The following is a 25,802-nucleotide window of genomic DNA, read 5'->3' as shown; positions in this document are numbered from 1 at the left end:
ACTAAAATTTAGTTTGGTTCAATGGGCTCCGACTCTAGTGAGACAACAAATGACTGGTCTCTCTCTCTCTAAACTTGACCCCAAGGTTTCTCTCTCCTCAACCATTGGATTCATAGATTAGATTTGGTTTTTTGAAGTGAACGTGAGTCTCACTGATTATTCTATTAGTATTCTAATGGGAGACTAACTAATGTATTGATTTGGTAACTGTGAATAGTTTATGGAGTAAATTGGCCAATATAAAGTTCAGGAGGGGTGTCTTGATTAGTAGTTGAAAGTTTAGGAGGTGTCAAGACATTAGTCTCAATTTTTTCGGTTCATACTTTCAAGTTCAAATCTTAGTTCCCTTCTTAAGAGGGGGTCCTAAAGCATTGAACGGCTGTGGCGCTAAGGGAATGGTCATTATTGTTGTTAACTGCGGTGATTAGGGTGGTCTTTGGACAAAATTGATGTACAAATCTCTTTACATAAATAAAACTCCCTCTTTCTACTAAAATAAAAAATAAATTAAAATCATTGTTGAATCGACTTTTAATTATTTAGTTGGCATTTTAATTGACATATCCTTGTGAACCAACTTATACATAATTTTAGGATTTTCACATCAAGAGATTGCATATGATATGCTCCCATTCAGATGATTTTCAACCCTTGTAATTGGCCGGAAAATATTGGGTTTTTGGAGGGTATTCTAAATCGTAAGGGAAGTCTCAAAAAGAGAAATGGAACCTAGTGTTATAAAATAAAAGGGAGGTAGTAGTTGCAAGAAATAAAACTAAGGAGTAACAGGATTTTTGTATTTAAGTAGTCATCCACTTTCCTTTTTTATTGTTGAAACTACAATGAGTAGTTGTTCTCTTGAAGGTTATATCTCTCCTTTACAACAATCTTCTTATTTATAGCCTTTTGCATGCGGTTGATTTTAACATAATTACCGAATCAAGTGGAATATCATTGGATCACTTTGGTAGCACTAAGGGTTGAAGTTTTATTGCTAAAATTTGCATAATACAAAGTTGAAATTGGTATGTGTTCACTGCAAAGTCCATCTAGCACATGCAGTAATATCTAGCTGCCAATTGTCTAAATTTCCAACACCTAGATGCTTTTTCTAGAAAAACATATAAGGAACACAAATTAAATTATTAGACACCTAATTAGAGTATATATATATTAGACACCCAATTGATAGCCTTGTGGGCCCTGGGATTTCTCTTATGAGATTAAATTTTTAAAATTTTTTTAGAATAATTTTATCGTGGAGTTTTTATAATTTTATTCATTCATATCAAAATAAGTGGATTTGATTTTGACACTTTATCAATATTTACACAAATATCGACGATCACCATTTTGGTATTTATTTAATCTAATCCACTTATTTAGAAAGGGATGGATAAGAGTTTAGAGATTTCATAGTGGAGTTACTCTAAAAACTCTAGAAGATCTAATCTTCTGATGTGTTTAATATTGTTTGTATAAAAATTCTTTCCAATATCATCCCATTTTTGAGGACTCACAAAAATACCTGGTAGGTTAAAGCTTGCTTACATTCTTCTTGTGCTATAATGAATAAGAAGTCATCCTAAAACTTGAATGAAATTTTGTTGTTGTTATTATTAATCTTTTAAATAAGTTTAGATACATAATTTTTTATACTATTTTTCCCATTTTGTTATTTTTTTTTGATAGGCCCATTTTGTTATTGTTCGACAATAAAAGTGATGTCGATAATGTTCTTATATGAAAGTGGTACATTAATCAAAATTTGTCACCTTCACAAGTTGTGAAAATTGTTGTGTATATATAACATTGTTATAATTTTTGTTAGGGTTGTTTTGATGTCAAATATGTTTTTTATTTTATTTTATAATAATTTAATTATTAGAACAATTGGGAGAAGGGGAGTTGATGTTTATTCTCTTAAACTCTCACATTTTTAGTATAAGTAAGATTTGATCTTAAATTTTTTACGTGATGATAATAAATTTTATTATATGCTCATTTGTAAATGCTTATGAAGTATCTTCTTTTTTAAAGTTCAATTTATTTTAATAATTGGGGTTTTGAACATTATACTTCTTCTTCTTCTTTTTTTTCTATAAGTTTTTTTTTTAGAAAGTTTTTTTTTTTGAGATTTTTTTTTCTTTTCTAAAAGTTGTATATAAATAAGTTGGAAAAATAAATAAACTTATCAATAGACCATAATGACAATGCACTAATTTTTTTTAAATGCACTAAACTTATTTATACCATTGGCCAACAATTTTTCTACTAATTAAATGGTCTGGTTTTTTATTAAAATACTGTTTGGTAACGTTGTTCTAGTAATATTATTTGTATTTTTTAAAAATACGGGTGGTTGAAAAAGTGTGTGAAAATATGTGTAATATTGTTTAAATATTAAAAATTGTTACTTAAAATGACATACCAAACAACCCTTTTAATGACTCAATCCCTTTTCAAACCCATCCTAAGTTTTGACTCACCAATCCTCTTGAATAAAATAGTATTTTGCCTATTTGGCTAAGCATGAATAGACCAATTTCACATGCCTAGTTTCTATTAATAGCAAAAATATTCACATTGAATTGGCAATGACAGCGAAGCTCACCCCACCAACCCTGTCAAAATGTTATAACAACACTATGCTAACCTTTTCCAAACCTGCCACATAACCCTACAAGATTAAATAGCGCTCCACCAATCCACGTGTCTCCATCTGACACTAATTGCACAGAAGTTTTGATACCACCCCGTCTCCCAAAGGCGCACGCCATATTTTAACCCTAACACGCCAACGGTAAAATAAAGAAAAGTGAAGAGCCTCCAACGGCTAGAAATTCCATACCCCCATCTACAGCCCGTTGGATTAAAAACAGATCGAACGGTCATAATTCAAAAATAAATTCGACCGTTGTGCATAGCTCTCCCCCACTTTACAATACAAAAAGGCAACCGTTTCATTCATTCGAGGTTCTTCTCATTCTGTGCTCGTCAGAGAGAGAAAAGTGAAAGAAGATCGGAGAGATAGAGAGACATTTTTTCTCAAGCACTTTGAAATGGCTTCAAGACCCATTGTTCCACCACAACCCAGAGGTATTCCTTTGCTCTCTTTCTCTTTTTCTTGAAGATTAGTAATGATTTTTATTTCTTATGTGAATATGAGACCCTTTTTGGGTTTTCGATAAAAGGTTTATCTTTAATTTGATTAGTATGGTTCATTTTTGTTTGATACCCATTTGTTAATCCGAACTCTTATGGGGAAAATAGTACGGATTTGATTATTCTCGGTGGGTTTCTTTCTATCTAAAATTATTTTCTTTATATATCCGTTTTTTTTGGGGGGGGGGGGGGGGAGTTGGCTAATCTTTGATTTGATTTTTACATATTTATTCATCTTTCTTTGTTTTTCTTTCGCCTTTTTATTCAGATTTATCTATCTGGGTTCACTGAATTTTTATTCCCAATTGTTGATCTTGATCCAAAGGGAACGTTTTTCCTTTGTTAATGGTTTTTTTGTTAAAATTTTTGTTTGGCTGCTGAGAAAACTGACCAAAAAAAAAAACTTAGAAACAAATTAACAGACTGATGGGGTCTCCTTCCTCTACTCCTATCACCAATCTTTTGCTATCTGATATAGCCAATCGATTGCTTTTCAGGTTGAAAGTTATGTTCTTTCTTATTGAAATTTCCTTTCAATTTTTATAGGAGAGGCAGGAGTTGGAGGGGCTAAGCAACAACCGAAGAAGAATGTTGCAGGCGATGCAAGAAACCGCAGAGCACTTGGAGATATTGGGAATGTGGCAACAGTTAGAGGAATTGAAGGCAAGCCTAATCGTCCAATCACAAGGTTTCTCTCGCTCTTCATCTCTCTTAATTTAAGATTGCTGTTGTTTTTCTTTTCTTCTTGTTGAATTTTTCTGTTGCCCTTTTCAGGAGTTTCTGTGCTCAATTACTGGCAAATGCACAAGCTGCAGCAGCTGCTGAAAACAACAAGGTCCCATTCCCATTCATCGTTTCTTTCTTCGTTTTCTTTTTTGGAAATTGAGAGAATATCTGATTTTGAATACTGTGTTTGTCTGAATTTGCAGAAACAAGTTTGTGTGAATGTGGATGCGGGTAAAAAAGCCGGTGGGGCACCTAAGCCGCCTCAAAAGAAAGCCACCGTTAAACCAAAGCCCGTGGAAGTGATTGATATAAGCCCGGATACACAGGAGGATGATGCCAAGCCTAAGCAAGAGAATATTCCTATCATCAAGAAAAAGGATGGAGAAGCAAGATCTGGAAAGAAAGCGCATGCTTTTTCTTCAGTCCTTACTGCCCGCAGTAAGGTGAAATTTCAATTCCTCCTTCTATTTTGTTGTTTGATTGTTCTTCAAATTTGGGGCACTAAAAAATCTGATCCTATTTTGTTAGGCTGCTTGTGGTCTGACTAACAAACCGAAGGAGCAGATTATTGATATTGATGCAGCAGATGTTGGTAATGACTTAGCTGCTGTGGAATACATTGAGGACATTTACAAGTTCTATAAACTAGTTGAGGTATATAAAAATTATATACATATTTTCCCATTTAATTAAATTCATTCTATGTCTCTCAATTTGGTTTGATTGTACTTAAGCCTCTGGTAATGTATGTAATGCAGAATGAGAGTCGCCCTCATGACTATATCGACTCGCAGCCTGAGATTAATGAAAGTATGAGAGCAATATTGGTGGATTGGCTGATAGATGTGCATAGAAAGTTTGAACTTTCGCCAGAAACTCTTTATCTGACCATCAATATAGTTGATCGGTTCCTCGCAATTAAGATTGTGTCAAGGAGGGAATTGCAGTTGGTGGGCATCAGTGCCATGCTCATGGCCTCTAAGTATGAAGAAATCTGGCCCCCTGAGGTAATAATGTTTCATTACTCATAAGATGTGCATATAAATTGTCAAGCTTGGCTGTAGATTGATACTAAGACTAATGTTTTGTGCAGGTCAATGACTTTGTACACCTTTCAGATAGAGCTTACACTCATGAACAGGTACTGACTATGGAGAAAACTATTCTTGGCAAGCTAGAATGGACCTTGACTGTGCCTACACCATATGTTTTCCTTGCCCGTTTCATCAAGGCATCTATTCCTGATAAAGAAGTTAGTACTCTTTTCCAATTCTAGTATATACTTCTGAATTTTGTGTGAACCTAAAAAGTTTGTTTCTTTGTTTTCTTATATTTTGCTAAAAAATGTTTCAATTGTCTGTATAGTTGGAAAGCATGGTCTATTTTCTTGCTGAGTTGGGTATCATGCATTATACCATAAAGTATTGCCCCTCAATGATTGCTGCCTCAGCAGTCTATGCGGCTCGTTGCACTCTAAAGAAGACTCCTACTTGGAACGAGACCCTTAAACGTTACACTGGCTTCTCTGAACCACAATTGATGTAAGTTAAATTTGCCTTTGCCTTATTTATTTTTGCCTTTTTCCTTCTAGTTTGTGTGCTCATGGTTTTCCATTTTGTTTCTAAAAACCAGGGATTGTGCTAAACAACTAGTGAGCTTCCATGCAATGGCTGTGAAAAGCAAGCTTCAGGCTGTGTATAGGAAGTACTCAAATCCGGAAAGAGGAGCTGTTTCGTTGCTTCCACCTGCTGCTCTTTTGCTGTAAACAGAACATTGTTTCATCAATCACATTGCTTTATGTGAGATGTCTCACCATTCAGCTTGCAAAATTGTATTGGATTCTTGGATATTGTAAAGAGGTCCCAAGAAAGATTTCATTCGTTTTATGACTTTCAAGTTTCTAGAGTTTATTCATTGTAATTGTTCCTCTATGGTCCCCACTGATCTAAAAAATCCAAGTTTTAAAGCCATCAGATTCTTCACCCCGATTTAAATTGTGAATAACGAATAGTTTGAATGAACTGTTTTCTGCCCCATCTCAACGCTAGATGAAAATCTGTCCATATTCCTGAGCTTTCATATCCTAATCGAATAGTCCTGTTCAATTTTTTTTGCTTATGTTATTTTCTGCAGAATGTGTCCATATTTTTATGTTTATCTGATTCATGGCGTTTTTTCAGATTTAACTACAAAACTCAAACTATATCATTAGTAAGCGAAGGTTTGAAACAAATTTGGTTTCTAACAAATCGAGTTTATTGGACTCGATTTTTGGCTTATTTTTCTCCATCATGCCCCTAGCTGAGCTGGACTAGCAGTCCAAGTAGGCACAAAAATCAAGTTCATTGAACTCGATTTTTGGCCATAAAAATCGAGTTCAATGAACTCGATTTCTATTTTGCACACAGCACGTGATAACTTAAAGTAAATCGATTTTTGGTCACCATAATTTTTGGGCACGTGGACGTAACTCGAGTAAAGGAGGCTCGATTTATTTGCTTCTAAAAATCGAGTCTCCTGAACTCGATTTCTGTGAATGGTCCTCAACCCATCCACGTGTCATGTGGGTCCCAACTGGGACCTTTTTCCCCCTTACCCGGCTCACATCTCTTATGCTCTCATTTCTGTTCTGCTTTCACAGCAACATCACTCACACAACCCTCATCACTCACACAACAATTACACTCAACTTTCATCAACTCTCAGGTAATGTTTTTTACAATATTGATGATATTTTTTGTTAGTATAATGGTTATTTTTTTTAAGAAACAATTAGAACATATTAGGAAAATTTTTGTTTTTTTGTTTGTTAGTGTAAATATTGTGATTAGTTTGTTTGTTTGTTTGTGGGTAGTTTGTTAGTATATTGTGATTATTTGTTAGTTTTTTTTTAATTATTGGAAATATTGTGATTAATGTTATTACAACATATTTGGGAATTTTTTTTTTTTGTTAGTGTAAATATTGTGATTAAATTATTTGCTAAGTTTTTTTTAGGAAATTAATATTGTGATTGTAAATTGGGAATTTTTAGTACCAAATATTGTGATTAATTATATGTTATTACAACATATTGGGAATATTTGCTTATTTTTTGTTAGTGTAAATATTGTGATTAAATTATTTTCTAGGTTTTTAAAAAAAATTAATATTGTGATTAATTATTGGGAATATTTAGTATTGGGGAAATACTAAAAATTTGTAACAAAAATTTGTAACAAAAATTTCAATGGGTAACTAGTTGCTATAATATTTTTGTTCATCATATCTTATTTGAATGGGTTTTGAAAGTCATGCCTCTAGAATGATTTGGATGTGAGTATATGCAAATTTGGTTGAGGTTAGTATTGTTGGCATGTCATACCCAAAGTTTTGTGATTGATGTTGATTGAGAGTTATAAATTTGTCACTAACACAATTGCACTTGATGATCTATAGGTTGATAATGATCTATATAACTCTATACTACGGTGGATCCCTTAGCAATGCCAACCCTTATGACGGATTTCCATTTCAAGGTCCGGGTATCCAGTACTGTTATATAATGATACGCCATAAGTTAAAGACCTTGAGTGATTTGAAGATAAAAATTATGGAAGAGATGCAACTGAACCCTGCTTTGCATGACATACATATTACTTTCCGTTCTCCACATGAAATCCTCAATCAATGCATTAATTACAGATATATGGCGATAACAGAAGACAAACATGTGAAGTTCATGTTTCACAAGATGCGTCAATGGGAACAAGTAGCAAATTTTGAGTTGTACGTCACTTTGGAGCCGCGTGCAGAAGTCGGTATAGAGGATATTGTACAAACAACTACATCTCTACAGTTTGCAGTCCTAGATGATCAATGCACCACGTTGGGAGGCTATACACCCCCTTTTCAAGAGACACCAAGAACAGTTGAGAGCGAACCTGGCAATAGATATGAAGATCAATTTTGTACACATCGAGGTGAATCCTCTACAATTCCAGTAGTTGAAGATGAAGACGAACACTGTGTTGGGGAAGATCTTGACGATAGAGATGAGTACGAAGAGAGGATTGAGCGAGGTGACTTTGATAGGGGTGTTGATGACCATGAAATTACTCTCAATCCTAATGTTGATGATATGGAGGAATGTGATGAAGATGATGCAAACCCTACTGTTAGAGTTCAGCATGTTACAAATGCAACCCCCGTTTATGAACCTCCCGCTTTATCATTTTATGAAAATACTTAGGAAAATATGGTTGATCCTGAAGTTGGTGAGCAAGCATTTGCTTCTTCTTGGAATGCGGACATGAACTTTTGTACGGGGTTGATTTTCGCGAATAAAGAAGCGGTGAAACGTGCATTAACAATTTATGCCGCAAAGCATAACAGAAACTTTCTGACTAGTAGGTCGACCAAAAGTAGACTGTATGTGAAATGCATGGATGGGTCATGCAAGTGGTACGTTGGAGTAGTCATGAAGCCTAAACAGGGAACATGGATGGTCACATCTTATGGGGGTCCTCACAGTTGTATGACCCTTGGCATGGCTCTTGATGGTAGAATGATGGATTGTAATTTTCTTGCAGCAGAATTTGTTCCAACGTTGCGAGAAAATCACACGGCAACAATTCAACACCTTAGAGATTACATCAAAGGGAAGTATTATGAACATAAGCTTTCTTACTATAAGATATGGGATGCGAAACAAAGGGCTATTGCAAAGATATTCGGCGATTGGGAAGAGTCTTACGAAAGGCTGAAAAAGTTGTTGTTGGCATATTTGGATCAAGAAGGCGGCACCGTGCGGTATCTCACCGAACCGAGGGAGGAAGGTGTTACAATATTGCGATATGTATTTTGGGCTTTCGCTCCTTGCATTGAAGGATTCGGACATTGTAAGCCGGTAATCGGTATTGATGGGACCCATTTGTATGGTAAATATCGAGGGGTGTTGATGATTGCAATGGCCACCGATGCCAACAACAAGGTTTTGCCTCTCGCCTTTCTTTGTTGTGGACAAAGAGTCAGGGCCTAGTTGGAGGTGGTTTTTTGATTGCGTCAGGTTTGCACTGGGGGATGTGATAGCAAATAAGGACATATGCATAATTTCTGACCGACATAAGGGTATTCGAAGCGCAATTGCAAACTGGCCTAGAGATGATCATGGACGAGTACGAGTATACCACAGATATTGCCTTCGACATGTTGCTAGCAACTTCAACACGCATTTTTAGGACGCCACTTTAAAGTCATTGGCCTTGAAAGCGGGGTATGCTACTCAGGAAGCTAAATTTGAGTTGTACATGCAACCTATCAAGGAAGCCGAGATCGAGGCCCTTAGGAAGAAATCAGCCACTGAACAAGAGGTAAGTGAACCTGACCCATCCATCATGCCATACACATATCTAATGAAAGAGGATATAGAGAAGTGGACCCAGCTACGTGATGGTGGATACCGTTATGGGGCTATGACAACCAATGTCTCGGAGTGCTTCAATGGAGTACTCAAAGGTGCCCGTGGCCTGCCTATTGCTGCACTGGTTGAATTCACTTGGAGCAAACTTGTCGCGTATTTCCATGATCGACACAAAAAAATTACTCATGATCTCTTGGAGGGCAAGGTGTGGAGTAAATATGCCTTAGAAATCTTTGATGCAAATTTGAAAAAATCTAAAACACACCAAGTAAGGCCATTTAATAATGTCCATGGTATATATCAAGTAATGATTGCGTACAACATCCATAGCTCTGGAGGGGCACAACATAGTCATGAAATAAACATATTGGCCAGAACATGTGGTTGTGGAAAGTGGCAAAATCGAAAGATCCCTTGTTCACATGCGATTACAGTTCTTTAGTACTTGGGGCAAGATGCTAGTGCATATATTGACTCATGCTATAGTTTGGAGAACGCCATTCGCACGTACTCATACCAATTTGTGGTGCCAAAGTCAGAATCATTGTGGAGGGATGTGGAAGGTCCAAAGTGGGTGCCTGACCCAGACCTGTTGCGGGCCAAAGGCCGACCTGTGAAGTCTAGGATACGGAATGAGATGGATGGGGTCCGGCGAAAACCGGGAAGCCGAAGGCCAGATTCTGACTTGAGGGAGATTCAACAAAAGCAGAGCTGTGGACTGTGTCATCAACATGGGCATAACCGTAGAAAATGTCCGCTTTCCCGTGGGGCTTCGACAAGCAATACTGACCCAACCTAGGTAAGTGATGCTTTTATATAATTATTCATGATTGTATCAATTATCCAAGTTACATAGATTAGTACCGTTGTTTTGGCTGTTGGTACCTAACGACAATATTTCAATTTTTCTTAGGTATGCAGATACTCGATTTTGGAATGCCATTCTAGATGTAAATTGTGATTCTCCTTATTGTGTATTTGAACTTACTACTGGGTTGTATCGGCACAATTATTATTTTCTTTTATCACTGAATGCACTTGTAATCGAAGTATTCTGTATCCAATGTACCTGTTTCTATATTGTGATATTATGAATGGTTAATTTTATCTTTTAATTAGTTGTTAATTATTTCTATTAGCTGTTATACTCATCTATGTTGGTGCTTCTTGTTGAGACTATAAGAAAAATAAGGAAAAAAAATAAGAAAAAAAACCGGAAAAAAAAAGTAAGCAAAAAACCGGAAAAAAAAAGTAAGAAAAAAAATGGAAAAAAAAAGGTAAGAAAAAAAATGTAAGAATAAAAAGTAAGCAAAAGAAAGGAAAAAAAAAAAGTAAGAAAAAAAATGGAAAAAAGTAGGAAAAAAAAAGGTAAGAAAGAAAATGGGAAAAAAAATTCTACCAATAAAAAAAAGTAAGCAAAAGAAAGGAAAAAAATAAAAGTTAAGGAAAAAAAAGTAAGAAAAAAAAAGCACACGAAAAAAAGTAAGGAAAAAAAATTCAGAAAAAAACTAATAAAAATCGACTTCATAGGGATCGAGTTTGTCCCAACTCTCTGGCTGAGCTCTCTGCCTGGAAAGTCGAATTTGGGGAGTTTGTATGGTGTAAAGTTTTAGATGGGGAGTTTTTCTCCTAAAAAGTTGTAAGTGAAAATAATTTTTATTTTTTGATAAGAGTCTAACTATTTTGTAATAGAGTTATTGTGAGTTTATGACTAGTTAATATTATGAGCATGTTTAAATAAAAAAAAAAAATATTATGCCAAAAATTTTGAATATATTTATAGCATTTGGCAATTGGCATACTATTTAAAAAGTGTTGTAAAAATGTCAAAGTTTTAAATAAAATTGTGTGAATAAAACTAAAATAACTACAATAGTAACTAAATATGCCTCATAAAATAAATATAATAACTAAAAAATAATTTAGCATCCCACTCTTTGGTCATTACTCATTACATAATAATGTTTTTTTTATTATAATTTGAATGATAATGTTTATACTACGAAAATATCAAGAATAACAACCGAGTCATTTCAAATACCTTTCCTATATACTCAATCCTTCCTTCCCAAAAAGATACTAGCATAAACATTGGGTAAAACCCTACAATATCACTGTTACTGAACCAAATAAAGTCTCTTGTTACTAGAACCTCTCAAACCAAATGAGGTCTTCCATTGCCCACAAGAGCAGCAGCTAAAGCAAGATTTTGCTTAGGTATTTGCCATGAAAGCACGCACACACATAGAGACTAAAAAATGGTAAAACCAAATAGAATTTAATTAAAACTTTTGAACAATCAGCAACAATAGTCTGTCCAACAACACTACACAGCCATTAATCATAGGGCTCTGATAAGTGATATAACCTTAGAGACAAGTCTATCTATAAATTGTTTGAAAGACCAACTGGAAATGCATGTGCTTAAAGGATTTTAGGCCCCCATCTCCTACGGAGAAAACATCTATAACAGAGTCCAAGTTCAGCAAGAGCTTTATGCCCCAGTTACTTCAACCATTTCCTGTTCCACTGTGCTCGGCATAACTGGATAGTAGTGGTAATGAAGCTCTCCAACATCATCACCAGAGAGCTTTTTCCATCCATCAGGTCCCACATAATAAACTGATAAAAAGAACAAGTTCAAATTATACTGTGATCATGGATGTGTGGTGTTTAGAGAGAGAGAGAGAGAGAGAGAGAGAGAGAGAGAGAGAGAGAGAGAGAGAGAGAGAGAGAGACCACAAAGAGAGTACCGCTAGCAACTCCACCACTGGCACCATCACGGAATGTTGCATGATAAATAGACCTTCTAGCCAACTCTGCAGCTTCTTCAATTGACATATCATACCGGTAACTGGTGTAAGTAGTGCCATAGAAAACAGAAATTTCAAGTATACATTTGACTCAGAAATAAATCTGCCATAAACTGCAAGCTAATGGAAAAAGAAGGGGAGCGGGGAGAGGGGGGAAAGAAAAAGGCAGGGCTCAATTTTTTATGGAAAAGCACACAGAATATGGAAAAATAGGATAAGGCAGCATACACCTATGATTATGGAAGTCATACAAGTACAAATTGCCAAACTTGCATAAACAAAATGAGTGAAGCTGGCCTGTTCAGCCAAGTTCCTAAATAGTGGCATCCCCCATTTACACCACAATTCTCAAGCATCCTGTACATCGTATGCTATATAAATTGATCAAGTGCAGAATATGTAAAAACAAAGTGCCTACATTCTTGCCCGCAATTACAAAATTCTAGGGACTCTTTCAAATTTCAATACTTAGCCCACAATTCAGTCCTCCCATACATCCATAAACCTAAGCAAAAAGCAGGGAGGAGTTGGGAGGAAGCGAGCACGTATGGGTGGAAAATTCAAGTCCAAAAGGAAAGGATTTTCCCAGTCCTTTTATTTTATATTTTCTTTCCTTAATAATATATGTTTTAATTTTTTGCTCTAATATCTGGTATTTCAAGGAAGTAATACTGCCTACTTCCAATCAATCTCATGCGAAATAAGGTCAAAAATGCAAAAATCATTGTTTCCTTCAACAAATTTCAAGAAGACATTAGGCAATGTAAAATACTGGGGAAAGAGCACACACCCATTGTCCAGGACACCATAAGCATAGGGTGAGCCTTCCTCCTTCACTGTCCACATAATATAGTCCAGGACCCTACAACCATATAGAAAATACAAATATCAAGAGTCTGATTAAAAGATACTGTGAAAACATAACATGATACAGTCATATGTCTTTACCGTCTCATCCCATCCAGCAATCATGGTCCCAACAGACAGACCCATTCCACGGTAAGAGTACAGAATGTTTGCCAACAGCTTTGATGCTCCTGTAACTGAAATGATCCCGCTTGTTTGCCAATTCGTGCAATCGACACTAAATAATGCCAAGAAAAGTGTCAATTAGGAAGTGACAAAAGAAGAAAAACACATAATATTGGGTTTTAAAGCTACTTAAAAAATGGGCACTGCTTGTGATGACATATTCACACCAGGGCATGCCAGGCTATTTTCTATGGCTAGGCTATGGTCTCTTCAGTGGGCATTGGATCAGCCACCACTTAAATATTCAAGCAAAATGCCTAACTGACTTTGCATAAGCTCTAAAATTAGAAGTGACTATTTAACAAATCAAATTATATTTCCTTTTTGGGAGGGATTATTATTATTATTTCTACCATTTCCATTATCCATCTTCGAAAAGAACTAAGGAATCAGTGTTATGATGAAAATAAATGTTCTTTTTTTGTTAGTCAAGATAATCCAGTATGTAGAAACCCTCACCACTACACCAATTTCTAGCTGCCTAATGTATATACAAAGCAATAAGACTTCACTATACTAAAAAGGTTGGCTTAACAAATTGGACTTTTCCTGATAACATCAACACTACAAAGCAGACAGCATAAAGCTAACGATACTAAGTTATAATAATCGTTATACACTCACTTACTCAAATGATTTGGAGCCAACATGCCTGAAAAAATATGTTCTGAATCTGGGGAAAACAGCATAATCATTTTAATACATTACCTTAATGCCCAGATTTCTGTGCCAAAACTGACAGTCAGCAGCTCCTCCAGCCATAGTGCCAAGCATGTAAGGATTGATTTCAATGATTTTCTTTAAAGAGTAAGTGCAACATGACATTTCCCATCCACTTTAGACAATGCAATTGAACACTACGATTAATGTTACTTGCAACATTAATTAGTCAATTATCTCGAAAAGGAACTTGATGCTTTCTTCATGTATAACAGAAAGGACAACTTATTCAAAGTAAAAAATATATTATATTAATAAAAGCATATACTACTGGAAAACCAATACTATACCACTACTAGAAGTAATTAAACTATAGTAGCATAATCAAAATTAAAGAATTATCCAGTTTCCAATTCAGCAAACCTTCATAATACTGGCAAGCTAAGATAACAATATGGTATCTAAAACTAAGGTGTAAAATTGTAAGGGGACTTCTAGGATTAAAATAGTAAGGGCTTAATCCTCTCATACTCAATTAACTCAGTAGGGAAACAATAATGCACACATATCAATAATCAGACCAATTATTATATCAAAAAAACACTTACCACCAAGGAGTTGTATATAAAGCGTTCTCTCCTGTCAGCTATAGGAGGTCTAACAAGTTCACCAGAGTATTCAATCACCTACAGACAGTAAATTGTATCCTTTACTTCAAATGCTTCTTGCTTTTAAAATGGATCATCATTATAATCTAAGCAAATTACTATACCATATCTCCTGCTCTATGTGGATGCTTTGCAAAGATGCCAAATCCATGGATTCCTGATTTCCCTAGATTTAAAAAAAAAAAAAAAAAAAAAGAGCAACAAAATCCAAAATAAGAAAAATACTCAAAATTATAAAATGCTCTCTTCAGCTGTGTGCATAGTCATTACCTAGTGCTGTTCCCACATATATAACAAAATAAAAATGATAGCAAACAATTTATCACAAGATACAAATAAATACACAACACAAACAGTCAAATGCTTGTGTTTAAAAGATCCCAAAAGGTAGAAATCAATAAATCCATGCTAAGAACTCAAGAATGCATTCGGGCCTTCAGCAGATGAGAATGTACACCAAACTAAAAATATGAAAAACTAAGCTGACAAGAAACTCTTGATACCCAGAAAATTGGTAATGGATTGCGTGTACTAGGTCAATCCAAGTTATATAAGCAATTACACGAAGCCTATTATCAGGTGACGGTTGAAACTGAGACCAAAAGTATGCCCAAGGAGATGCAAGTTATCTATAATTGATGTCTTAAAATTTATGTGTGCCTGTTGTGTGCATACACCACAATCATTCTATTTTATGCTCAATTCAATCACTTTAACTCCTTATGATGATCAATGATGGACCTGACAAGTAGCTCACCCACTGAACTACAATGAAATGGTATACCTCATAAGAGATCTTCAATTGTTGATATAAGTCCTCAATTGTTACACCTGGAGCCATTTCCAAATATATCGTTGATTGCATACCACGGATTTAGAAGACAGAAAAGGAATAAAATACTTTAGTACTTTGAAAGAGTTAGTGAAGATAGAGAAACATAAAAATTTAACAGGATATTAATCATTACCATTGGCATTAGGTGTGGAGTAAAACTGACAGTTATTTTTGAATTTGCAGCATCAGAGAGTCCCTGCTCAATTTCTGGAACTGCATTTAACACATAACCAAGTTTAGTGTTTCATGTCATCTAATGAATACAAATATAGTGCTCAAAGTCACAAATTACCTCCTCAAATAAGCACAAAAACTATTGAACAATTAAATAGTTCTAAATTAGACAAAAGAAATAAAAAGGGAAGACCAAGACAGCCAATTCAAAACCATAAAGCACCCAACTGAAGACTGAAATTGATCAGCAAATTCCACCTATTATGTTTGGCCACCTAAACCCAGTCATACATGAGGATTTGTTTTATTCAAGCAACATAAACTTGCTCCAGAAACAAGAAGACATGATACAAAAGTTAACCTCAAATTAAGACTCCCCTGCAATAAGGGAAGATCATGCAGTATTCAACTCTGCAAAAGAGCTGGTATTCATGACCGAAACATAAATCAGTGCAAATTACCAGTGGATAGTTCTTTCACACTGCAGACTGCATAGATCCATGAGGGGCATTTTCCTAGTCATTTAACATACTGCCCCTAATCGTCAGCTCATACTTGAGCATAATGGTCAAAAGGCTGGCCATTTTCTCCATCAGGGATGTCTTTTGTCATTGCCTAGGTAACATTTCTTTCAATAATTATTTTTTAGCTACATGTGTTTAACATATTTCACTGCGCTTATTAATAACATTATTATTTACAATCCGTGGCTAGTCCTTCCATGAAGCATCAACACATGTTTCAAGTTTTATAAAGAATAAAATCTTACCATGGCGATGCCTGGTAATTCCATAAGAATAAATTCCTTCAACTATTTCAGTATACAAATTTGCCTCTTTGGCACCACGCCCTGCATGGTGAACCAGGAAGCAAAAGCCATGAAACAATGCACCAAGAATATTGAGCAAAGAATATATATATATATATTTTTAAAAGGAGGTGAGAAAATCCTAACCTGCACCACTCACACCAGATTTTGCGTCGATTGAGGACAAGGAAGTGCAAACTTCGTCTCAAGAAAGCAGTTCCAATTGAGGGTAATCAAAAAATTCTTTCCATGAATATGTCCTTTTTGAAAGTGGGGATTACCTTAGAATTAACTCCATACGCAAAAACAGAGATTGAAACCCTAGTGGCTGTAATGCAATTTATATAAAGCTTGAGGATCTGAACCACCTGCCAAACTTTTTGACCAAAATTCAATATCAAAAATAAAAACAAGAAACTCACAGGCAAGTACCTCTGAATTTAAGAAAAAAACTTTCATATGGTCACGAGTTTAATTTTGACACCTAAGATTTGGGCTTCCATGTACAATTGAAGATAGATAGTGAGAGAACTGAGAGAGACAGAGACAGAGATAAAGACAGAACAAATTCACATTATCCCATTACCAAATAGCTTCATATGCACCCCATTCAATGAGAAGGAAATATATCTTGGGATACGAAAAATCTCAACACTTGATGTGAGAGACAGGTTTAAGTACCCAGAAGACCACTGTTACCTACCTGCAAATCTGGCGCTCTGTGTGCCTGACCATACCATTCTTCATATTCAGATATATCTCGCAGCCGGAAATCCTGTGGCAACATAACATAAAACTTTGACATAAGCAAAATAGAAAGTTTTGAAATTACCACAAGATGCATCTAAACACAACCATAACAAACAAACACTGAACAAAATAGTGCTTATGCAAAAGCTTACTAAAAAAGATCAACAATCTTCAAACTTCTGGGAAGGGCTTTGATGATTTCCTGTGATTTAACAGATAATCCTACAAGTTATTAGTAAAAAGAGAGAGGAACTAAAATTGCATTTCAATACAAAAAACATTCACTAGGCCTTGAAAATGCAGGTCACAGATCAACCTATGGAGAAGGGAATAATAAAAACCTGAGTGGTTCCATGTGGCAAACAACAAAATACAACATCCACATCAGAAAAGTTTGCATCCTTGATTGCAACCATATCTGGCAAATCCTGCATATATAGAGGAAGTCAAGCATTATACTTTCGTAACAAAGTATTGAAAACCATGCTATAAAAGCACACACTATCATCAAATTATGTTGAACCTCTATTATTAAATCGAGACCTTCAAAACTACCAAGTGCAATGATACCATAGGAGATATTTAAGTGAAATTTATCATACTTGAGTGACCAAATGAGGAAACACTGATCCAATTGATTGGCCAGCTTTTCTATCAGCAGTCATTAGAGTAATGCCAAAGTGGGGATGGCATGCCAGTAACCGAACAATCTGCCAAAAAAGATCATCCAATACTTTTGTCAAGTGAAAAAATAATAATAATAAAAATAAATAAATAAATAAAACTTGAATATGGATAAATTTACAGTAACTTATCAGAAAACAAAATAAAGGAGTTGGCTAAATTTACAGTATTAAAGACATCCAAATGATTGGATGAAGTTGAGAACTTCGGGGGAAAAAAAAAATCCTCTCAAACTTATGTAAGATCTTTATTAAAAAACTCAAAAGTGCATTCATGGCAACTTTTTGAGTTAGCACAAAAGATTGTGGTTTATTAATTTATTTCGACATAAATGAACGTCTTCTTCCTAGAGCTACTTGCTTAGCATACATTAGTAAAAAACATTCTCAGGTGATTTTCTCTCCTACTCCATAGCAAAATTTCAAAGCTGACTGTTTTAGCTTCAAATAGCTTCTACCTGCCAACCCACACACATACATACACCCGAAACAGACCAAAATAAACAGCCTATATTTGTTTAGAAAGAAGTTGTAAGTGAGGAACTATACCTCAGAACCAGTGTAACCACTAGCTCCAAGAACACCAATCCTAACTGCCTTTTCTGTCTTCTGGGTTTTGGTATTCACAACACATTTAACAAACACCTTGCCTTCATTTTGCTTCTTAACCGTTGAAATCCTTGACTCGTCCTGCATTTTAGTTACATAACTTTCAAATACCACAAATTCAAGCAGAGTCAAAACCCCCACTAATTCCCAACTTTCAAACTCCACACTTGGTCACATATATGAACTTCCCAAATACCATGCAAAAAAAGCTAAAACCCAGAAAGTAAAAAACAAAACTACGTTTTGTTTTCCCTCCCAATTTGGTGGCTAAGAAAATTGACAAAAAAAAAAAAGAACAAAAATTCCAGTTTCTTTTTCTCCTTACTGGGCTCTGGAAATAAAAATCAACTCAGTTAAGCCACATACTTGTATCAGGCTGTTTTCATTGTACTTCAATGTTCAAAACTCAGAAATTTATATTTGTTTCTTTTACTACATTTTCTCAAGAAACATACAGAAAGCTATACAAATACAAACCTTCCAAAAGCACCCAGTACCAAAGAAGTTCGAAGTGAAGCTTGCAGTGCTCATTTTCTGTCAGGGGTAAAAAAATGCAAGAGAGTTTTAAAATAAGAGAATAAGCTCTCACACATGCATATATGTAATAATTATAAATAAGTGGGGTATAAAGAGATTTTTACCTTTATGGGTGTTCTTGGAATTTGATGCTTAATAATTTGAAGGAGGTAGCTTTTGCTCTGGGAAAGAATAAGAAACTATATGCTTTTGGAACAGTGACAATGGAAAGAGGCTTTTCTTTTGGTTTTGGGTGTCTAAGCAGAGGCAGAGAAGAGAATATAAATGGCAAAATCCTTGAAGAGAAAACCTTAAAGTGGTAAAAGGGGTTAAGGTAAACTGTAAGAATGTGGTCAAAATACAAAACACAAAGAGAAGAAAAGAGAGGGCGAGCAGTGAGCTGACTAGACCTTCTGAGATTAATATTCCACTAGAAAGCACCTAAATGACATGGCACCATAGCTAGTCATGCAAATATTGGAAAGCAGCTGATTACAGGGACAAATAAAAAGTTTGACAGCAAAAAAGCGAGGTTACAGGGACATAACAGCCTCAATAAACGTGGTTTTCCATAAATAAAAAAATCATAAAACCCAATGGCAAAAATCAAGAAATAATGAGAATTATGACCTAACAGAAGTTCCAATTGAACTAACAAGTGGCGGACTACTGGTCAAAGTTAAAGAGGCGACGGACTATTTCATGATTGGTGATTACCTAAATCCTTGGGATAGCACTAACTAAATGAGAACTTTTCCAAGCTTCATAATTTCCTAGGTTTTGTTTTCATTAAGTCCCTTGGTCTGTTAGTCCTCAAGAACCTCAATCAAAAATATTCAGGACTAGTGTAGCATAAACATATAAAAAGAGATAACATAAACCCTCAAGCATATTGATAAGCCTTACAAATCTTGCAAAGGGTGCTGAGTTGGGCAAATTATACATGCTGAATTGAACACCATTTGTAGGCAGATGGGGTGCTCACCCTATGGCACTTGATGCTTACGCTGTCTTGTATAATGTCTGGTATGTGGGGGAGGGGGTACCGCATCTCCTTGGTCAGGCTCCTTGCCTTGCTGCAAAGACGAAGTTACAAAGAAACAATGGATCAAATGAATTTTAATACCAACTATAACAGCAGACACAGAAGTATTCAAAGCTAGTAAATGACCAATGCATACCGTGGGGCCAGCCTTGTGTCCTGCTTTGTGACCACCTGTCCCACAAGGAGGTGCTTTTCTTGTGCGTTTAGGCCGACCTTGTGGGGGAGACTGTAGATCATCAACTTGCTCATTCTCGACATGCACAGCTGGTTGATTTGCTTGACTCCCAACAACTGAAGATACTACAACTGCGGGGGAGGATGGTGTAGTGGACGAAATGTGACTGAGGATCATAGTCATAGGAGCTGTATGCAGTCCAGGAGTGGGCATGAATGACATGGAGTCACTATGGGGTGGTACATGGTGTATATGACCAATGTTGTACGAGGGAGATTGAGTGTGCATGACCTGAGGGGTGTCATTGAAATCAATGCCGAGATCAAAGGATGGTGGAGTAAGGGATGGATAAGCGGGGTCAGAAAATGTACATAGGGTGGGTGAAGGGATCTCGGGGTAAGAAGATGCATGTGCAGTGGGTACAGGGATTTGTAGGTCAGGAAATGCGGGAGTAGTACGAGGAGGGATCTCTAGGGAAGGAGATGCATGTAGGGGTGGAGGGAACTCTGGGGCAGGTGATGCATGTGGGGGTGGAGGGAACTCTGGGGCAGGATAAGCATGTGTGGGTGGAGGGGGTTGATTTTGGCCTTGATGGGGTGCAACACACTGGCCATGGCTATGGCTGGCAAGAGTTGAGCTCGTGCTTGGTCGTGCATTATGTTCTGGCAGTTCTGGATTTGCTGTATCCGCATCTTCCAAGGGAAGATGGGCAGCTAGACGGTGAAGGCGATCCATTTCCTTTACCGTAGCTGTAATCAGCTTGTGCTCAGGACTGTTTACTACATAAAGCATCAACATTTGCTTGTGCATGACGACCTGCAAATGTTGTAATACAATTAGTACACGTAACGCAAAAATGGTAATACGCAACAAAATTTGGAAAGAAAGGTCAAAGCGATTACCGTAATAAGAAGAGAGGCGCTAGTGTGGTCGACAAACCTTCATGTGACTTTACCATACCAGCCGAAGTATGGATGAACACTCGACATAGCACCCTCTAGTCGTGCTCCATGACATAGTTTCTGTGCTCTCGTATTCCATACTTGGATGTGGCTAAAATGTCTGACCCTCCAATCCACTTCAATCTTCCCCCTCAAGTCTATCTTATGAAGGGCATCGTCAGTATCAACATCTTCGGGAATTTCTTGCACCATCCCAAACTGACGAAGAACACGATCCGGTGTATGTTTCTCTACTAGCCAGAAATATACAAGCGGCACCCTCGCCGTTTACATGTCCCGTCCCGCTACACAGAACGCAGGCAGGTGGCCTAATTCGGCTTCATATGGTTGCCACACCACCTGTTGTAGTAAAAAAAAAGTGCAACACATTATGCAATGTTCAATTATTTTGAATTGACATATTTTACAGTTATAACAGTATACACTAAGATAACATTACAAGAAACACAATTTGGATACCTGGTTGGGATACATAGAATCTAGAAGTTGACGGTACCGAACCAAACAGATTTCGGCGGGGCTATTCTTCGTGCTCACGATCCAAACCAACCTACAATGAAGAAAGAGGAAATCAATATCTACCAAATATGCAATGTAATAAAAAATAAAAAGGATATGTATGTTGTATGGTGTAAAGTTCAATGTGTCATATCGTTTAAAATGATGGATCCAAAAAAAATAGAGAGAATCGGTCAAGGAAGAGACTTACTTAATAGACAATGGCGAAGATGGTAATGGTGGGCCATATGCACCATCTGGTGGGAGGTCCATCCTTGGGCACAAAAAAGGGAATCTGGACCATGCCCAATATTGAATGAGTATTAAGGCCCCACCAATCTGACTAGCGTTTTTGTCGGTTGCCCTGCATAACTCTCTATACAACCATGCAAGGCAAGCGCTCCCCCAACTGTACCGAGGTGGATTGTGAAGGTCCCTCAACATCTGCAACCACATCGTATGCACCCTATCGCCAGACTTGTCAGTGAAAATTGTGTCCCCTAGGAGTGCTAGAATATAACACCGTGCATACTGATGCACAACAACCTCTTCTGCACCATCGGGCAACCCTTGGTCAATTTTTTCAAGTAGCTTCTTGATTTGGATCCTCTGTCCTTTAAGCACCACAGAATTAGTAACAATTCCAAGCATTTCTTGACATTCAACAGCCCACTTCAAGGCACAAGTTCCAACAATTGCCTCACCATCGATTGGAATCCCCAACAGAACCTCCACGTCTTGTAATGTGATCGTCATCTCACCATGTGGAAGGTGGAAGGTGTGGGTTTCAGGCCGCCATCGCTCAACAAAGGCCGTTATCAAATTATGGTCAAGCTCTCTAAATGGGGTCCTATATAGCCCCTCTAATCCAATTCTCTTGACAATGTCGAGGACGCGATCATCCACCATCGGGCTTCGTTTTCGAAACTCCTCATTACGACCACGACATTTCAATACCCCCGGATCCTGCACATGATAGAACCATGGTGATGAGATGCAATATGCCAACTTATTTAACGAAGCGTTTGTAGTCTCCTTTTTTTTTTATACAAAAACCAAAAATACAAAAGCTATATATCAAGATTAAGGTTATGCTCAAGAAGAATTACATCAACAAAATCAGGATTATAGCCTAAAACGAAAATGATAGAGGTAGATAATTATTAAGCGACCATTTTGCAAGAGCATAAGCAATCTAACTCAATCCAACTAATGGGCATGACTATGCATTCAAAGCTACTGATGCCATTGACAAACTAAGGATTTTAGAAATGAAAAAAAAAATCAACATAATGTAAAAGGATAAGAAAATAATATAGAAATTCAGCAGGTCATCGATTTTAATTTTACCTTGCCTTCCCAAACAGCAGACGATCGATGTTCTGTTAGAAACCTTAACACCGAAGGAACCCTGGGACCAGGACCGAACTCATTAACCACCTCAGCAACGGCAGCCATACTACACAAATTTTAGGGAGTCAAGAGTAATATAAGCCCATGTTCAAGATAAATTGGCAAGAATCTCAATGTATAGCCTAATTTATTGCACAATTCTCCAAATACCACTATGCACACATATAAAGATAATTTTCAAACATATTTGTTCCCTAACATCGTTTTCAAACTAATTATGAAACTAACATCTCAAGTTTCTTAAACTCGATTTCACTGTTGCAACTTAAGTATCAGAAACTTGAGTTCCACGTGAACTTGACTCTTTAACACTCGATTTCTCTTAAACAAAAACAGAACCAAAAGGAGAAATTGGCATAAGACACCCATTTTCAAACATATTCGTTAGTTAACATCATTTTCAAAGTAATTAGCAAACTAACATTTCGAGTTTCTTAGACTCGATCAACTATCAAAACAATAACACGAAACAACTATCCATTAATATATTACCATTTGCACAGGTAGTACATTTAACTTTTTAAATTTGAGTTAGAGTGGAAACATGAGTAACTACTGTGCCAAGCATGTGAAGTGTCCTAGGGTGATCGTGAAGCATACATATTATAAATGAGTTTCTAGATGTCCTTTTCTTAGCTTATGACTATGAATGAGTATTCACCACCCAGACTTGGCTTGATGATTGTAATCAGTGGCTTAAGGCTTAGTACATATTGTCCAAATCTTGCAAGAAAAAAAAAAAGACAAAAGAATATAACAAAGCCTCCTGGGCATGAGGATATAACAAAATAATATAAGTACATTCATTTCAAGTTTCAAACTGATATATATATAACAAAATCATTTCAAATTCAAAAAGCTCAATTCGAATAAAATACAAAAATTAAAAATTCTGCCTAGTCTAAAAATTAAGACAAGCTTGTACAAGCATTAAACCCAAACCCTAAAAAACTATAACAACAAAAACCTAACACACTCCAACTCGAATTCAACGACTCTAAACACTAAATTCCTATAATTTAGTGAAACAGGAACCTAACTCTTCAAACAAAAAGAAAATAAGGCAAAAAAAAAAAAAAAAACCTCTCAAACTCCTTCAGTCGGGGAAGAGCTTGATGAACCAGGTGTGGAGACGGACACCGTCAGAGGATCACAGCCAGATGTCGGAGTGAGTCGGACTGAGAAAGGTGGTTTGGGCTTCAAGAATTTTAGTACTTTAAATCAGGCTATGTTAGCCAAACAGTATTGGAGGATTCAAAATAGACCAGACTCTCTACTAGCTAGGACCTACAAAGCTAAATACTTCCCTAGAACCACCTTAAAAGGGTATAACCCAAAACCCGACCATTCATGGACCTGGAGGAGTATTACCATATCACAATGTGCAGATTTGCGGCAAGGTAGGTTGCTTGTTGGGTCAGGCAGCAAATCCCACTCGCTCACCCTGACTGGTTCCAAACTTCCAATCAGAAATTAAGAAAGGTTAATCTCCTTAATGGTACAGTGGCAGATATTATTGACTCAAATTCCAGGTCTTGGAAGTGTGATTTAATTAGGAGATTATATCCTTACCCTACCTGTGCAGAAATTTTAAACACTCCTTTCACAAAAACTGAGGGCAATCCAGATAAGTTGGTGTAGAGGCACTCCAGCTCATCAGGGAAAGTCCAACATGGGGCAGTCAATGAAGGTCTTAACGATAGAGGAACTTCTGAAGGTGTTTGGAAACTAATATGGAATTTGAAACTGCCTATTAGGATTCTCACCTTCATTTGGAAAATTTTGCATGACAGTGTTGCCTGTTTTGCTACCCTTAACAGAAGAGGAATTCAAACCTCTACTAGATGTCTGCTTTGTGATGCAGAAGAGGGGTCTAGCACTCAACTTTTTCTGAATTGTACCTTGGTATTAGAACTACAGATATGAACTATGCCGCTTTAAGACAATGGTTGTTGGGATACATCTCCACAAAATCAGTCACAGGTCAAACCAAAATGGCATTGCTGCAAGCTCTGTTCACCATATTATGTACGTTATGGAACCATAGAAATATGGTTCTCCATAAAGGGCAGGTTCCTAACCCTCTTGAGGTAGTACTAACCTCTCAAAATCTTATTTGCTGGTACAGAGAGGCTTTCCACCAGATTTAGACTCACAAGGAAAGTAAAAAATCCAAGCCTAGGACACCTGTTTTCAACCAAGACTGGAAAATTCTTATCAATGTGGCAGCTTACAAAAATAGGAGGACTAGAAGGTGTGGTTATGTATTTGAAGCAAGGAACATGGAAGGTATACTGTTATTCAGAGGAGGATCGAGCTGAATCTTCATAGAGCAGTCATCATAAGCACTGATAAAAATCTGGTAGACAAGTGCAGCAAAACTTAGAAGGCCTACTTGGCAAGACCAAGCCTTCATCACCACAACTTTCACCAGCAGGTCATGATCACTCAAATTTGGTTTGTATCTAGAGTAGTGATAACTCAGGTGTTTGATATAGCTGCTAGTGCAGCTAGTTTCCCAGTGCACTGTATACAACACTCTATGCCTAATATAGGCTAATTCTTCTCTCACTCTCTTCCTAGTAAAATACTTGTCTATAAAACTAGGTTTTGGAATAGTTATTACAGCTTGTAAGAGAAAAGAGTATGAGGGGAAAAAGTAAGACCTAACCCCATTGCAGATATTGTTAGTTAAGAAAATTAAAATAAACCCAACTCCATTACAGGTTGTTCTTCAACAAAATTAAAATAAACCCAACTCCATTACAGGTTGTCCATCAACAAACTCAACCACATCAAACCATTCTTACCTTTGCAATCTCAAGTCTCTGCCTCAGCTGCCGCAGCTCTCCTTTGACTCTCACGCCGT

At 36.6% G+C, this 25,802-nt stretch overlaps 4 protein-coding genes and 1 long non-coding RNA gene across 5 annotated transcripts; 3 read left to right on the top strand and 2 right to left on the bottom strand.

Moving 5' to 3' along the window:
* Positions 1-2,914: 2,914 nt before the first annotated feature.
* LOC142609782 (G2/mitotic-specific cyclin S13-7-like) lies at positions 2,915-5,861 on the top strand. The gene is made up of 9 exons (XM_075781502.1): positions 2,915-3,099; positions 3,712-3,853; positions 3,940-4,000; positions 4,095-4,334; positions 4,420-4,545; positions 4,650-4,898; positions 4,985-5,143; positions 5,257-5,432; positions 5,524-5,861. Exons 1-9 carry the CDS (start codon positions 3,063-3,065, stop codon positions 5,654-5,656), a joined length of 1,323 nt encoding a protein of 440 aa, XP_075637617.1. The 5' UTR covers positions 2,915-3,062; the 3' UTR covers positions 5,657-5,861.
* A 546-nt stretch (positions 5,862-6,407) lies between these two features.
* LOC142609373 (uncharacterized) lies at positions 6,408-8,627 on the top strand. Its single transcript, XM_075780942.1, has 2 exons — positions 6,408-6,597; positions 7,330-8,627. Exons 1-2 carry the CDS (start codon positions 6,428-6,430, stop codon positions 8,120-8,122), a joined length of 963 nt encoding a protein of 320 aa, XP_075637057.1. The 5' UTR covers positions 6,408-6,427; the 3' UTR covers positions 8,123-8,627.
* A 1,057-nt stretch (positions 8,628-9,684) lies between these two features.
* Positions 9,685-10,407, top strand: LOC142609853 (uncharacterized). The gene is made up of 2 exons (XR_012839700.1): positions 9,685-10,091; positions 10,206-10,407. It is a non-coding gene; the product is annotated as an uncharacterized LOC142609853 (long non-coding RNA).
* Positions 10,408-11,777: 1,370 nt separating this feature from the next.
* LOC142609137 (putative N-acetyl-gamma-glutamyl-phosphate reductase, chloroplastic) lies at positions 11,778-20,793 on the bottom strand. Its single transcript, XM_075780759.1, has 17 exons — positions 20,022-20,793; positions 19,826-19,916; positions 18,802-18,858; positions 18,265-18,405; positions 17,635-17,742; positions 17,374-17,460; positions 17,185-17,234; positions 17,020-17,078; positions 16,430-16,486; positions 16,244-16,324; positions 15,434-15,513; positions 15,250-15,296; positions 14,570-14,631; positions 13,054-14,483; positions 12,896-12,967; positions 12,032-12,146; positions 11,778-11,914 (listed from the first exon to the last, which is right to left on the bottom strand). Exons 1-12 carry the CDS (start codon positions 20,141-20,143, stop codon positions 15,291-15,293), a joined length of 939 nt encoding a protein of 312 aa, XP_075636874.1. The 5' UTR covers positions 20,144-20,793; the 3' UTR covers positions 11,778-11,914; positions 12,032-12,146; positions 12,896-12,967; positions 13,054-14,483; positions 14,570-14,631; positions 15,250-15,290.
* On the bottom strand, positions 11,787-13,899 carry LOC142609138 (proteasome subunit beta type-5-like). Its single transcript, XM_075780760.1, has 5 exons — positions 13,846-13,899; positions 13,095-13,189; positions 12,785-12,967; positions 12,046-12,146; positions 11,787-11,914 (listed from the first exon to the last, which is right to left on the bottom strand). The coding sequence occupies exons 1-5, from the start codon at positions 13,897-13,899 to the stop codon at positions 11,787-11,789; spliced, it is 561 nt and encodes a 186-aa protein (XP_075636875.1).
* Positions 20,794-25,802: the final 5,009 nt, after the last annotated feature.

The sequence above is a fragment of the Castanea sativa genome, chromosome 9, assembly GCF_040712315.1.
Source record: "Castanea sativa cultivar Marrone di Chiusa Pesio chromosome 9, ASM4071231v1".
In the NCBI taxonomy this organism is placed as follows: domain Eukaryota; kingdom Viridiplantae; phylum Streptophyta; class Magnoliopsida; order Fagales; family Fagaceae; genus Castanea; species Castanea sativa.
The sequence above is the reverse complement of the archived record's forward strand: the minus strand, read 5'-3'. Positions and strand labels throughout refer to the sequence as shown.

Bases quoted from the DNA above. Each gene is read 5' to 3' on its own strand.
- LOC142609782 (XM_075781502.1), top strand. From the start codon at position 3,063: ATGGCTTCAAGACCCATTGTTCCACCACAACCCAGAG. The intron at 3,854-3,939 runs GTTTCTCTCGCT...TGCCCTTTTCAG, and splicing joins CCTAATCGTCCAATCACAAG to GAGTTTCTGTGCTCAATTAC. The intron at 4,899-4,984 runs GTAATAATGTTT...TGTTTTGTGCAG, and splicing joins AAGAAATCTGGCCCCCTGAG to GTCAATGACTTTGTACACCT.
- LOC142609373 (XM_075780942.1), top strand. From the start codon at position 6,428: ATGGTCCTCAACCCATCCACGTGTCATGTGGGTCCCAACTGGGACCTT. The intron at 6,598-7,329 runs GTAATGTTTTTT...GATGATCTATAG, and splicing joins CAACTTTCATCAACTCTCAG to GTTGATAATGATCTATATAA.
- LOC142609138 (XM_075780760.1), bottom strand. From the start codon at position 13,899: ATGGCTGGAGGAGCTGCTGACTGTCAGTTTTGGCACAGAAATCTGGGC. The intron at 12,968-13,094 runs GTCTGTCTGTTG...ATATGGTTGTAG, and splicing joins GTACTCTTACCGTGGAATGG to GGTCCTGGACTATATTATGT. The intron at 11,915-12,045 runs GTACTCTCTTTG...TCTTTTTATCAG, and splicing joins CAGTGGTGGAGTTGCTAGCG to TTTATTATGTGGGACCTGAT.
- LOC142609137 (XM_075780759.1), bottom strand. From the start codon at position 20,143: ATGTCGAGAATGAGCAAGTTGATGATCTACAGTCTCCCCCACAAGGTC. The intron at 17,743-18,264 runs GTATAGTTCCTC...CTTTTTTGGCAG, and splicing joins GTGGTTACACTGGTTCTGAG to ATTGTTCGGTTACTGGCATG. The intron at 16,487-17,019 runs GTATGGTCAGGC...TGCTTTCTTGAG, and splicing joins ATATCTGAATATGAAGAATG to ACGAAGTTTGCACTTCCTTG.